Source organism: Anabas testudineus, chromosome 1, assembly GCF_900324465.2.
Source record: "Anabas testudineus chromosome 1, fAnaTes1.2, whole genome shotgun sequence".
NCBI lineage: Eukaryota > Metazoa > Chordata > Actinopteri > Anabantiformes > Anabantidae > Anabas > Anabas testudineus.
The window spans coordinates 25,523,431-25,537,797 of record NC_046610.1 but is presented as its reverse complement, the minus strand read 5'-3'; the positions used below and the strand labels follow the sequence as shown (position 1 = coordinate 25,537,797).

Below are 14,367 nucleotides of genomic sequence, written 5' to 3'. Positions count from 1 at the left end.
TCTGTGTTTGTTCTTGCTTCAGATTCAGTGGCCAGGCAGCATTGTTTGGACACACCTTCTCCTCTCCTTCTAGATTTTTCTTTCGTTTTATTAATTACATTGTACATTAATACTGAAGACTTGCTTGGGGTCCCTGTCCACCTACTCTGGACAATCTGTTATTTACCATTTTTTTTGTTGACAGCATAATTGCACATTTGTTCTGTCATATTTTCACTGTCTTCAGTATTTTATAATGTTGAAAATAATAAATTTAAAGAAAGAATGTGTATCGAAACTATTAACTGGTAGTGTAGATGTGTCGCGTCCCTACCAGCCTCCTCTGTCAGAGTGGGAAAAATGCCAGAAGGTCTCTGAACACCACTCAGGCAAATGAGTTTGACTGTGAGGTAAAATCAATAGGTGCTATAAGGCTATTTAAAGATCTTTACTTTGTTTTCATATGCTGTTTTAAAGTGTTCATACATTTATTTAATGTTTTAATGTGTAACTAAAATAAATAAACAAAAGGTTAAAAGTAATAACTCTAAAATGGTCCTCAGTATGTGTGGCCACTACTGTGATGATGCTCTAAACTGAATTGTGTTCGAGAATGTGTTTCATTTGAACCGTGTTGTTGCTAGGTTTTGTCCACCACATTAACCACATGATTAACAGCCAAAGGTTCACGACTCACTGAAGCATTTTCACGCATAACAGAGTCAGAGAAAAGGGTAAAAACTAAATTATTAAACTTGTACCACATTGCTTCAGTTTCTTAATGATAGCTTTAACCCACCCCTACCTTGTGCTTTTTGAGGAGTTGCTTGAAGCGTTTGTCTTGATGGACTAGCTTTTGAACCGGATGCCAATTCACCAGTGCTCTACTACCAGATACAGGTGTACATATACTACAACATATTCACTGCACTCAGGTGATCTTTACTTCACTAACTGTGTTTTTCATTTACATTAAATAGTAAATTAAATTTTCTGGCTGATATTTAAATTAATTTACATTGTATTGTTGGACCTGTTTTCACTGTCACTGTCACTTAATAAATGCACCGTAATTTAATGTTTCTAAAAAAGGAGGGTAGAAACTGTAGCGTCAGTGAGAAGAATCTATTAATTGGTTACACTCTCGTGAAAAGTTGAACAATAAATCATTGAATCATTTGTCCCTAAGGTGCACACACACAAACATACACACAAAAATGTCTGAGGATTAAGCACAGACAAGAGCTTTGTATTTAGCATTTCTATCAATTGAAATTAGTTGCCTCGTAAAGAGTGTGCACTCTATTGTGCAAAACTGACATTCCCACTCCTGTCTCTGTAATGCATAAAAAATAATAACACTTATACAAATATAGTATATTGCTAAAAATCAGAGAATTATCATCTCTTTATTTATAAGTAAAAATAAAACTCTGATTCATAGTTTCCAAAGAACAAAGTGACAACCTCAGAGGCGTCAACTCAATCATCTTGGTCGTCCCTGCCCGTCTGACTCACTTAAATCAGTTGTGAATTCACAGCAAAGCTCTGATCTCATGTCTTTGTGGGATTGTATCCACCTAGATATTTTCCTTCATGTTTCTTCCATCTCTCTAGAATAATTTTGTCTTAACCATAACTCAGGTCACAGCAACTGAGTTAAAGCAGCTGCAATACTGCCTGACAACTTCAATAACATCTAACTATTTTGCTAGTCATCATTCTTAAACAGTCCTGAGTAACTTAGAGCAGCGGAAGGATAACAAGCAAAGGCAGAGACTCAGCATGTTAACATCAATATCAAGAACTACCAGCAACAAAGGCCGATTGTTTGGGCCCAAAAGCAGCACATGAACGCACCACAAGGACTTAAAGTCTATTGCCAGCTACCACATACGTCCTGCAACTGTGTGAGAAGAAAAAGTCTCTATGCCAGCAGATAGCAGGAGACACAAACAAGCGTTAGCACACAGTTTCCTTTTCTTTACCCCAAATCGTCATGCCATCATATTTCCTACTTCAGCTGTTCTCTCTTTTGCCATTTGTTTATGTCACATATCTCCTGTTGTCATGTAATCTGACCTTTCACTGCCACTTGTTTCTTTCCTTACTAAGACTGCATCTGTACTGACCCACAAATTCTAAAATCAAGTTTTCCAACCAAGGAAAAGAAAAAAAGAGACACTCCTTTTATATATATTTTTCATTACCCACCCATTTTGGCAATATTAACATTACCTGCTTGAATTATTATTTTTTTGCTCTTTGCTGACTTGGTTCTACTTTTTTTCGTGAGACCTGGGCCTGCTCTGGACCTCCTCTCTGATAACTGCTATTGTCATCAGTGACTGCAATTTGGACAATTGTTTAAAATAGTCTTTTTGAGTCCTCTTTTTAGCATCTGCCCAAAAACGTTAGTGCTTTTTAAGCTTACTGATACTCAAAGCACTTTACAGTGCTTCTTCATTATCTTGCCCAAACGCATTTTGACATATGACATGCAGGCTTCTCTACCTCCTGATCCAGCCAAGACTGTGAACACAGGGTGGCATTCCCCACCTTGAAGTCTCACGTCCATGTCGAGATAATCCTGGTGACATCATCAAGCTTATTAAAAAGCTTGCTGCAGAGCAACAGAAAACATTATACCTTTGTTTTCACAGGATAAGTAGTACTTATGACGCATAAAGTGAACTTAATACATTCTCTGGCACCGCTGTTGTTTCTTCATCTCTGCTTTATGAATTCCATCCCTTTACCTCCCCCTCTAAACCTCATCACATGAGAGTCATCAGCCAATCCTGTACACAATCCTGTCTGTGTGTGTGTGTCTCTGGTGATTACATCTGGTTAGTGTTGTGCAGTTATGCATCTGAATTATGGGCTCGAACACTGTGTGAGTGGGAACCTGCCGCTACATTAGATGTCTAAATGATCAAAAAACTCGGATGGAATCTTTACTTATTACTCCATGATAATACTCCAGTTGCATAATGTCTTCACTTTTTTTAGACAACAGTTGCTTGTGTGTTTGTGTGTGTGTGTAGTGGAACAGGCAGTGAGTGATGTCACCCCCACCCCCAACCCACCCGTCAGAGGCCCCACAGTAAGAGTAACCCGACACGCAGAGTTTCACAACAACAACTCAGAGAGAAAAAGTTGGACCCCTCCACCTCTTTCATCTCCACCTCTTTTCTGGGTCTTCCCACTGTTCTGTCAACATTTATGTTGTGTCCATGTAGAAAACACACAGAGCAGCAATGTGTGATTTCAATGTATTTGGTGAACATAACATAAGCCTGTGTGTAGCCACCTCTCGTGACAGTGAAATAAAACCCTAGATTACTGTGATATTTTATTTAGAGTATTTTAAGCTACATTTATTTGAGCTAATTTATCATTTATCCATCACTTATGGCTTCTCAAAATCCCATTTGTCTAAATAAAAGTCTTCACAGAAGCCTTTATTCTTTCACTATCATTTGTGTGTCAGGTGTTGTCATCGTCTTTCACTATCACTTCCATCATTTCCCTCCTGACTTCAGCTACTATCTTGCTTTTAAGCTCTCCTCTTTTCTCATTCTGTCTCCCTGCAGTAATATTCCTCCATGCTGATTAACTTTCTGTCGCCCTCGCCATTCTTCTTCTTTTCTTTTTTAAACCACAGCCCTTGTGACTTTGTCATGCCGCCTACTCCCTTCAGCTCACTCTCTCTTGTATTTGTCTCTACTTTGTCTCACCTTGAAAGAGTCCCGTCCCCTGAGTTTTTGGGTTCAGCGTCAATTTTCAGCTTCAGAGAGTGTGAGAGAGGAAAGCGAATAAAGAGGGTGATGGAAGAGGAAGGAGATAGAGAAAGATAGATCAGGTGGACCAGAGAAAGTACAGCAGAAAGAAAGAGGCTTCAAGACAAAGACACAAGAGACTCCAAAAAGATCCATCCAAAATTCAATCCAAGATAGTTTGGTGTTACACTTGCAGTACAGCCATGTGAAATGGTGCAAAATGGCACTGCCAGAAACTTTTTTTTTAAATAACTAAATATTATGAAGTTAGGTATTATAGTGAGATGTCAGCAGTTCAGGGTTGCGTATTGACCTTTTTCATCATTAGATGAAGATACGATACAATATGCAACTTTAGCTACAGCTAGCTTTAGACTTGAAACCAGCCCACACTGCTCTGCACAGGCCTTCCATGATTTTCTATAATCTGTTATGCACCACCATGCTCTGTGCATTTTTATAAAAAATATATCAATAATACAAAATGTAGCCAAATCTGTACTGATAAATATTTAAATAAGCACAACAGCCATAACCTCACTGTAAGGCACTGCAGGGCCTATATAATCATGTTGTAATCTGGTTTGTTGTGCATGTAAACCTAAATAATGTAAATATATGGTTCCATCCCCTCCCCTCTGTCTCGAGGGAGTCCCCCATTCAACCCCTTCCCCCCTCTACCATGACCCTAACGCCCCTCTGCATTGTGGGGGTCTGGGAATGTGTCTCCTTCAGAAGGACCAGCTGGTGCGAGAGATGCAACGTGCTGCAGGGCAAGAAAAAAGTTTTTAAAGTCCCACAGAACAAAATCTGATTTTACCAAGACGTCAAAAATGTCGTTGAAATGAAAAGCTCATTTTCATTTCAAAAGTCCTACTCTCTTCTCTTGTCCTCTGAGTGGTTAGAACTGAGTCAGTTTGAATAGCTAGACACTAGTTAGACATGTTGAAAAGCTCACGTTTAATCAAATCTCTTTCCTGTTATTGTGTTATGAGATCAGAAGTTGATTCAGATTGAATTTAGTCAAACATTCCTAAGACATAAGACAACGGAGCGTTGCTTGATATTTGACTTTTTGTCTCAAATTATTGTAGGAAGGATAATTTCTGTGCTGCACAACTGCAAGTGAAAAGAACCTCAAAGCTAAATGGAGCTATAAAGCTGAGGAAAAGGAAGCTGTCAGAATCCAATCTGCCCTTCTTATCTTCAGGAAACCCAATTTGTTACTATAACAAACAAACGTGTGTGATCAGAGTAAGTAATGCACCTGTGCGTTTGTTAAATACACGGAAACAAGTAGCAGGAGAGATCTGACACTTTTGATTCCACTAAGTTTAACGACTGTGATTAATAATAGTGGTCTATGAATAAAATTAGACTTTGTAGAGTGACGCCTACAGAAACTTGAGTAACACAGAAACAAGACCATCACTACCGTACTGACCACTGACAGGTGGTTTCTGGGAAATGCAGTAGCAGGAACACGACACCAACGAGCGCCAGCAGCTATTAAGCTATGGAGGAACACAGGCTTCCACTTGCCGCAGGGAGACCACACACAAGACTGAACACGTTTCCCAGAATTTAGCTGCGTTTCGCCAGCTCTCAGCACAGCTGACAAGGCTGGGAAATGAAAAACATGGTGCGACCGTTTTTTGAGAACAGGAGGAGGGCATAAATAACAAGCATTCCAAATTCATGTATGACTTTAAAGTCGTCTTATGATGTTTACACTGGGTCAAACTCAGGTGTCATTCTCATAGACAATGTCTGTTTACTGACAAGTGAGTCAAGCTGAGTAAGACACATGCACTACTTAAAGGGCAACTTTCCCAATTATGAACTTAATTCATTTCTAGTTTCTAGAGAAGTGAATATAAGTGAATGAATGATATTATCTCCCCTCTGCCCTCCCTTTCACCTGTTTCAACAGTACTCCTGCAGATGACATCTGACAGTTTCTCAGCTAGAAGCAGACAAAACTTTTAACACGTATATTCTGTTAAGATCACATCTCCAGCAACACTTGCAGATTATCAACCAACTGTGTTATCAGACAGGTGCGTTTCATCTGGTGGTTTTCAGCGGGGCCTCATTTGTATTCCCCAAAGCAGAGAGATAGGAAGCACTTTGAAAATCGAATTAACTCCACAGACTTCTGCTTGGTATCTTTTTGGTATATGTCACCGTTTGTAAGCGAAGTGTACGGTGCTTTTTTCTGGTCACGTGAATAATGTTACCAACCTGTAGCTGCAACTTGACCCCACCTGGTAGAGAGCACGATAGTTGTGTCAGTTGAGCAAAGTTACAGAGTGACATTCTTTGCACATTCTAGACAGCATAAAGAAGTGAAGGATTTATTATGAGATGTACCTCTAAGCATCAGAGCTTAGAGAATCGATGTATTTTTTCAGCCTAGAACTGCTCAGAACCCAGTTTTCCTTCTTCCACCTTAGTGAACTTGTAACAACCAGGGCCCTACAAACCTAACCACCCCACCCCTCCTGAGCTCCCTTCTCCTGTTCTACTTCTCAGAACCATCAAACTTTCACCTTGTGTGTGTGTTTTACAGCCACAATGGAGTATCTCACATCTGTTCCACAAATTGCAACAATGGAGAAAGATGGAGGGAGAGGGAGGGAAAACAGACTCCCCAATTATCTCAGTCCTTCTGCAACAACCATTCCCACTTCTTCAACCCCCCCACTCCCACACACGTATATACAGACACACACACACACACATCTTGCCATCACTGCCATGTCGAAGCCAAAACCGAAAGTCCCTTGGGACTTTGCCTATTGATGAAACTAAACACTCATACAGGGGAGGGGGAGGAAAAGGGGACAAGGGTGAGAGACCTCAGGCAAAGAGAGAGAGAGAGAGAGAGAGGGAGGGAGGGAAGCTATAGAGGGAGGACGACTAGAGTGAACTCTGCTCATTAGGCCATGAAATATTTCATTCTTTCCACAGAAGCAAGGTTGCTCTCTGTTGCTTTTCTTCGTGTGCAGAGAGTGCAGCTGCTACGTGCCTACATATTTGTGCGTGTGCGTGTGTGCAGTGTTAGTGGATAAGAGCTAAAGAATGCTGCTAACTCTTCTGTGTGACGGTCACTTCCAGCTGCTCCACATCATCATGATGCTGGAGCTCAAGCCACCACACATAGACTCTCCTCTGTGCTAGTGACAGCAGTATCACAGCAGTCTCAACAGGAAACAAGAGTCCCACATTATCTGACACAGGCGTAATAATAGCAGTTTCAGAGCTTTAAGCTATTTTTGATGCTGCTTTCTCTCTACCGTATCAGCCTGGTCCTGCAAGAAACTAGCTTTGTAATAACATATGACACTTCCAATCAGAGGATTTTTCAAACTTCTCACTTATGCAAGTTAATGTGAAGTTAAAATAATAATGAATTTCCTGACTTTGTTGACAAAAGCAATGCTGCAGTTTCTCTTGTAACCATTGCTTCAGCTGCAGGTCACTGGATCAACATAGAGAAACTATTGGAACCAAATACTTTCTGAGTTGATGAGACTAAACAAACTCCTTTGTAGCTTCTCAGAAATTATGCTCTCAGATAATATTCTTGGCTCCTTTCATGGGAGGTCCAGACAGAAGGTATTACATGTTTAGAAGGTGCACAGCCACCACTGTAGACACACAGTGTAGGGTTAAGAATATTTATGCAAAAATGCTGCACACATTATGCAAAGTGCAACTTGAATGAATAAGTTCAAACAAGACACACTTGCGCATCCTCCACCCTCTCCCCGTCTTACCTGTGTCCTGTCTGAACTGGTGCATGGACTGGAGATCTATGATGTACGGCGAGAGCCGGCTGTCCACCTGGCCGAGGACCACGCTCCCTCCGCGGGAGTCGCTGCTCCGGATGGCCGCCTCTATCTGGTGGGAGACTGCGGGGCTGTAGGGCCGCCACCGGCCGTGTTCGTTCAGCCATTCCCACACCACCACGGCGGAGGCCAAGAGCATGGTGTTATTGTTGGCCCTGGAGAGGAAACGAGCATGAGTTAGCTGGGTGAAGGCTTAGCTTGTTAGAAAGAGGCGACAGAGGCCAAGCACACGACGAGCACGGCGGCACCAAGACACACACTGCCATTTATTTCCACCCTCTTCTAGTCTGACTACTCTTTTATGTGACTGTCTCACTCCCTCGTCGTAAACGGATGAAACGTTTCTCCCAAAAAAAGCTGAAACAAAGCCAGGTTTAGCGTCTTACATGGAGCCGCGGCTGAGCTAACGCCGGGAGTAGGCGACACATCCTGCTACGAAGATCCGAGCTCCTCGCATGGCGGAGCGGGGAAAGAAATCACGGTGCTCGCTGCTGTGTTTTCGTTATAACACCGTAATACGACGTCAACCAAGTCTCCGCCGCGCTAACCGACAGCAAAGCGGCCCGGTCGCCGTGGTTTCTGTTTGTCTCGCTCTGCCCCGGACACACCGGCAGCGTCCAGCCTCGGCCTCGTCTCCGTCCTCCGGTGCTGGAGCCTCTTCTCCGCGCCGCGCACACAGACCCGGAGCGTGGAGCGTCACTTGTTACGGAGCGGGACCGACTGGACGAGCGCGTACCCCCCGACAGGGCCTGCTGCCTCCGGCTGGGCGCACACACCAACAGCTGGTGTGCTGTTCTCCCGGAGTTTGGGGCGTAGCGTAACGAAGTGTTGAGAAAGTGCTGGCTCCCAGCGGCACAGCCTCAAACCGGGTCGAGCAGGAACTGGTTCAACTGGTCTGGATCCAGGGAACACGACACTGCAGTAACTCGACAGACGACAGGTCTGAGGACGGAGCTGCTGGAGACATGTTGTCCTCCACACTTTGTAACTATTTTCACATGCTGCTCCAGCGGCTGCAGTGTGGACCCTGTGGTTCCTGTGGTTCCTGTGGTTCCTGCTCCAACTTTTCACTCACCTGTTGACAGGAACTTCTGGGTCCACTCTCCTAGTCTGGGACTCTAATCCAGGACCGTCACAGACCTCTTCATGAATTCAATCTACCCTTTCGGCTGTACCATGGCTCTCTGCTCCCTCTCTACCTTTATTTCAGTTTTCTAATTAAATAACCCCCCCACACAGAGGAGCTAGACTCTCTGTAGAGAGCAGGAAGACGCTGCGTCCATGGTTCTCTCATAGAAACTCTCCATGTTGATCCTAAACGCTGTCCTGTCCTTTGGCGTCCATCTTAACTGGTGCTTTAGAAACTTGATGTGAGGCTCCCAGGGACCGACCCCCCCTCTCCACTGCCCCTCTCCACGCCCAGAACCCCCCCACGGTGACCGGGGCCCCGCAGCCAATAGAAACAGGGGCTCCCAAAACATTTGATGCCAGGATCCCCTACCCGGGCCCCTCCCGCTGATCCGAGCACCATCGACTTTTTGGCTTAGTTTTTTTTTTTATCCAAAGCGACTTTTAATTAACATTTTCTACCCTTTGTCTTCTGTTTATGCTTTGTAACACACCAGCCTTCAGTTTTACACTGAAGTGAAACAATAAAAGACACTTTATTGGAGTGATCCTCAGTGTCACAGTAAATAAAACGTAATGTTCCTCTAATTAATCCATCTGGATCCTTCACTCACTGACTGAGCTTCTATTACTACAGAGCCCACACTGAGGCCGTGTGTTCACATGCTGCCGCCTGGTGGACACATGGGGAATATCACCTCGCTCTTTTAAAGGCGGACCAATGACTGTATACAAAGATGGACGACATGACAGTTCGCCCCCTGGTGGCTGGTTGCAGTAAAGTCATCAACCCCGCCTACTCTGTGTTAGTAAATAGGAAACTAAAAATCTAAGTAAAAATCAAATATACTTTCCCCAAAGTTGGTTTCTGTTATTTCAGTAAATCTTATCACGCTGATAGGTGTTATGTGGTCATTTTCCTGATAAACTTGTTTTCAATAAGTTCTTTGATTATATAAAAACTACCTTCAGTAACACTAAATAGTGTTACTGAAGGTAGTTTTTTTTAGTTTGTAGTTGAACATTTATGTAGCCAGGCACTTATCATAAAAACATTCAGAAGCTATCGGATTAATCCAGATGGTTTAGTCGCTCTGTTTAGTTCATTTTATTGAGAATACGACCACTGACAGATATTATGATTATAGGATGTTTGGTGGCTGTTTGCCAGCTGTACACGTGTGACTCCAGAGTAAAACAAACAAAATCAAGATCAGAAGGGAATAATTAATAAAATGGTATAAAAGTAACTGAATCAAGTAGGTGGATACAATTTTAAACTACCTCTAGTTTAAATGTGCACAAGTCAAACTTCATCTAAAACCTTTTCCTTTTGTAATAACATCAGTTTTACTTTAAACATGATAACTAAACAAAACATTCATTGAGAACTTTCAAAGAACACAGTGTATTTAGATTCTTTAAAGTAAGAAATTACTCATTATAAGAGTTGCGGCTCAAGATGAACAAAAAGAAACAAGCTCAATAGTTTTAATATCCCAGTTAATACACGTTTAACTGGGAAGATGCTTTAAACTGACTCACTGATGTCTGTGTTGTGATCACAGAAGCATCCCGTGTCACAGCCACAGGACAGGATGATGAAGATGATGAGGATGAAGATGATGAAGATAGTGAGGATGATGAGGATGATGAAGATTATGAGGATGATGAAGATGATGAGGATGACGAAGATGATGAGGACTCATCCAGCACTGACAGTGGACGCTCTGCATGTTCCATCAGTTCAAGCGGAAACTCTTAGACAAAGCTTTTAACCTCTGAAGAAGTCTTACATGTTCAGTTTAGATTTTCTGAAATGTTCTTATTAAATGAGCAGATCTGGATAAAGACATGGGTGATAGATTAAAGATTGATTTCTTTATCTCAGCATTAACATGAAAAATGTCTAATTGTTAGGATGTAATATACAGTACAGCAACCTAAAGACAGTTAGTGATGTACTTTTCAAAGTGTCTTTTCTAGTGACCTACTGAACATCAACAGGCACAAGTTGCTAACACGGCGGTCATGTTTAGATACAGTCGTTAGAACACGAACCAGTTTAGGTCTACTGTTTAATGTTAGCAGGTGTCTGGAACTACATAAAACATGTTTTCACTTTCTGTCGTTTGTTTTTAGTGGTCTTATTTGGGGAATTCGCTGCGGTTTCCAGTGTTTACTGTTGCTAGAGTGTCGTTCTTCATCCTCCGTGTTGGTCCAGATACAACAGAAGACTGCTGCAGCAGCCTTTTAGGACGAAGTGACGTCATGTGATATCAGAGCAGGCTCCATAGCTCAGGGGTTAGAGCACTGGTCTTGTAAACCAGGGGTCGCGAGTTCAAATCTCGCTGGGGCCTGGCCGTTCCTTTTCCACCACGACAGCTCTGTAATATCTACAGGTTCGGTAGCAGGAGGTCCGCTTTTGGTGGGATTTACAACTGAAACGGTGAAATGAGGTTTTCTTGGTAAGACAAAAGTAATTAAAGTAATTAAATTTAGCTGAATTTCTGTGTCGCATTCTCCTTATCGTACCAAAACGTCTTAGCGTTAGTGCTTTGCTTAAGTCAGTGTAGCTAATGCTAATGCTGCAAATGAAATCTCACGATTTCAGACCGAGTCCCAGCCGAACATGGTCCAGTCTCAGTTCGCCTTGTCCACCCGCACACGGCCTCATACACAGCGAGGAACAGCTAACACAGGTTCAGATAGTCAACGTGAGTGCGCCTCTGTCAGAGCCCGGATAGCTCAGTCGGTAGAGCATCAGACTTTTAATCTGAGGGTCCAGGGTTCAAGTCCCTGTTCGGGCGAACAGCTTTTATTTCTGAAGTGACCGCATGGACACCAAAGATAAGACGACTCCACATATATACATGCGTCCTCGATGCTTTTATATTAAACAACTACATACATCTGCACGATAAAAGTAAAAAATTAAATAAATGTACACGTAGAATTGTTCAGAAAGAATAGGTTGACATAAATACATTAAATCAGATATATAGGTATATATTACATTTATTGTTGCTTATCAATCGTTTTTCAAATGTATTTATTTATTTAAGTTTTTATTGTGCAAATGTTGGTAATCTTCCTACTAAAAAGCTGCACAATCTTTATCCTCTATATATATTGTTATTGAGTTGAAGCATATGGGATATCACATATCACTTAAATCCCCCAAACTAGTTTTTGGTGTTGTAGTGGCTTTAATGATTTACAATTGCAGTGTACAGTTTTTGATTCAAACCATTTATGATCTGCTTCGTTTAAATGTCTAATAATGATGAGAGCTAAAAACACTAAAGAGAAATGGTCTCAGAAGCATAGCAGAATAATAAACTAACCAACAACAACCAAATATTTGCTGTTTTAAATGGCTTGTTACTAAAATGTCAGCTTTCAATTCTTGCACACATGCAAGTATATCCAAAACACAGTTTAATGTCTTCAACACTATTCAGTCTGTACAGTCTTTGTACATACAATAAGTGTAATAATACACATATTCAGAATTAAGCTGCCAATGTCATGTAATCACATGTGCTTTACATTAACGTATATGGCAAGATGTAATGTCCAGAGCAATAAAATACATGTAAAAAAAAAAAAACTATAAAAATATACACATATGTAGGCACATGCTGACAATAAACCTGCATTTAGTGGATGCAGGCGTTGTTGTCTTGGTAAACTCCCATGCTACTGCTGTGTGAAGCCAGTGGGGGTTAATACAAGTTTTTGTATTACAATGGGATTTGGTCTCTCTGGGTGCAGTTAGCTGTGGAGGTCTTGTTGGTGGTTGTTGTGTTTGACTTGGCTTTCCAGTAAGTTATGCAAACAGCCAGCACCATAATCAGTATCCCAAAGCCCACAGCCACACAGTACCAGTTTTGAAACACAAACTGGACAGAAACTGGTGATGAAACTGTTGAAATACAGGAAGAATGAAATGAAGCTGTGGCTAAAATGACTTTAAGCTGATTATTAATAAGGTTCAGGATTCATAGTGTGAAGGCTGTATTTAATGAACTCACATTAATGATAAAGTCACATGATCACAGGTGTATTACAGTGTATAATATAAGTCTTTTTTTGTGGTAGACTTAGGGTGTATGGTGCAGTAGGAAGAGATTGAAGGGTTTGCAGCTAAGTGGTTTCAGGAAAAACCTCAAACTGTCCTTGAGTAACATAGAACATCTGTGGAAAGATCAATATATACATACACTTACCTTGTAGTATTGTTCCTTTCCCAACAGTTAAACGTGTGTTAACAGTGGCAACGCAGTAGTACAGCCCCAGGTCGCTCTCTTCAACATCGGTGATTCTTAATGCAAGAGTCCGATTTATCAGCCCCAGTAAGAAGCGAGGGCTGAGCTGAAATTCTGAGAAAAAGAGTCAGTTGAAGACATATAAAATAGCATGTGCTGAAAAAATACTTAAGAGCTTCACATTCGTTGAGTCTCTGCCTCATCTATCTATGGGTCACTCACAATCACCTTAGCCTACCCACTCAGTTTACAGAGTGGGGCCCTCGATTGTCCCCAGTTGTTAATTAGGGATCCCCAGCCAAGTCTGAACGCTTGGGTGACCTCTGTAGACAACTAAAATATACATCACACTTAACAGTGTTAGGAGCAACACAAGACAAGAGAAAGACGTTTCTTTGTCCAGTTCTTAATTCCACAACAGGGGAATCACACGCAGGCTTTAAAATAGGCCCACACACACACTTTGGAAGGAGGTTAAACAGAAGGAGCTAAATTAACTCTGAAACATGGAACATGATGAACAGGGATAGAGAATCTTCTTGAGGAAAAGCCCAGATGGGTAGCTCAGAACTACAGGCAGACTAATCCACTGAGCAATATGTCATCTTCAGTAGCAGAACTTGATCAGGTTCTTGGTGTTTTCCTATTTGGAGGTCAGATCAGGAGAATATAGGGTCCTGACCCTGAAAGCATGAATTCAACTGATTTAAGTCACCACATCTGATTGATGGGTATGGTGAATGGCTTTTGCATTCAGGTCCTGAAAGGCACTTTTTCCTGAGCTGGGTGGGGATTTTGACTTCCTAGTGGTCCAGAGCCACATTCTGACCTCACCAGAAATCAAAAACTCGGGGGCTATGAATAAAAATGGCAATAATTTATACACTTCATCCACTACTTTCAATCAAGTCTTTGTAGTTTTCAAACCATTATAACAAGTCAACAACTAAGAAACATGAAAATAAAGGGGTATTGCATCAATCGAGTCCCCCCCCCCCCAAGCAAAAATGTGTCTCCTATTGTCATTTCAGTTTTATGATACATACAGTATATCTAATAGTGCTCTATCATCAGAACCTGGGAAATTGTCCCTCTATCCAGACATGTACACTTAAATCCTACCTTGGAATGGTTGTCCCTCTCTGAGGCTGCCACAGAGGACTACAGTAGGCGTGAGAGCTGGATTGTGCTTAAGCCACGTTGTATGATAAAGGTAAGAGATGTTACAGCCCAGAGTAACTGTTGAACCAAACTGGACATGTTGAATCTCAGCAGCATGCACAGACGGCATCCAAAACCCAGCCACGGAGATAAACCCTAGAATGAATCACATGTTACCAAAGTATGCTAAGT

At 41.8% G+C, this 14,367-nt stretch overlaps 1 protein-coding gene and 2 non-coding genes across 4 annotated transcripts in view; 2 read left to right on the top strand and 1 right to left on the bottom strand.

Moving 5' to 3' along the window:
• The window catches only part of LOC113161537 (E3 ubiquitin-protein ligase DTX1-like), a 28,590-nt gene extending 19,318 nt beyond the window's left edge, over window positions 1–9,272 (bottom strand). The window contains exons 1-2 of one of the 2 annotated variants that reach the window (XM_026359170.2): window positions 8,691–9,272; window positions 7,544–7,770 (exon numbers count right to left, since the gene is read on the bottom strand). In XM_026359170.2, coding sequence (XP_026214955.1) covers window positions 7,544–7,754 — 211 coding nt within the window. In that variant the 5' untranslated portion in view covers window positions 7,755–7,770; window positions 8,691–9,272. Of the gene's footprint in view, window positions 1–7,543; window positions 7,771–8,001; window positions 8,664–8,690 lie in introns of those variants that run through there. The other variant, XM_026359169.2, reaches the window with a different exon arrangement.
• A 1,758-nt stretch (window positions 9,273–11,030) lies between these two features.
• Window positions 11,031–11,103, top strand: trnat-ugu. The gene has a single exon. It is a non-coding gene; the product is annotated as a tRNA-Thr (tRNA).
• Window positions 11,104–11,480: 377 nt separating this feature from the next.
• On the top strand, window positions 11,481–11,553 carry trnak-uuu. Its single transcript has one exon. It is a non-coding gene; the product is annotated as a tRNA-Lys (tRNA).
• The last annotated feature ends 2,814 nt before the right edge of the window (window positions 11,554–14,367 follow it).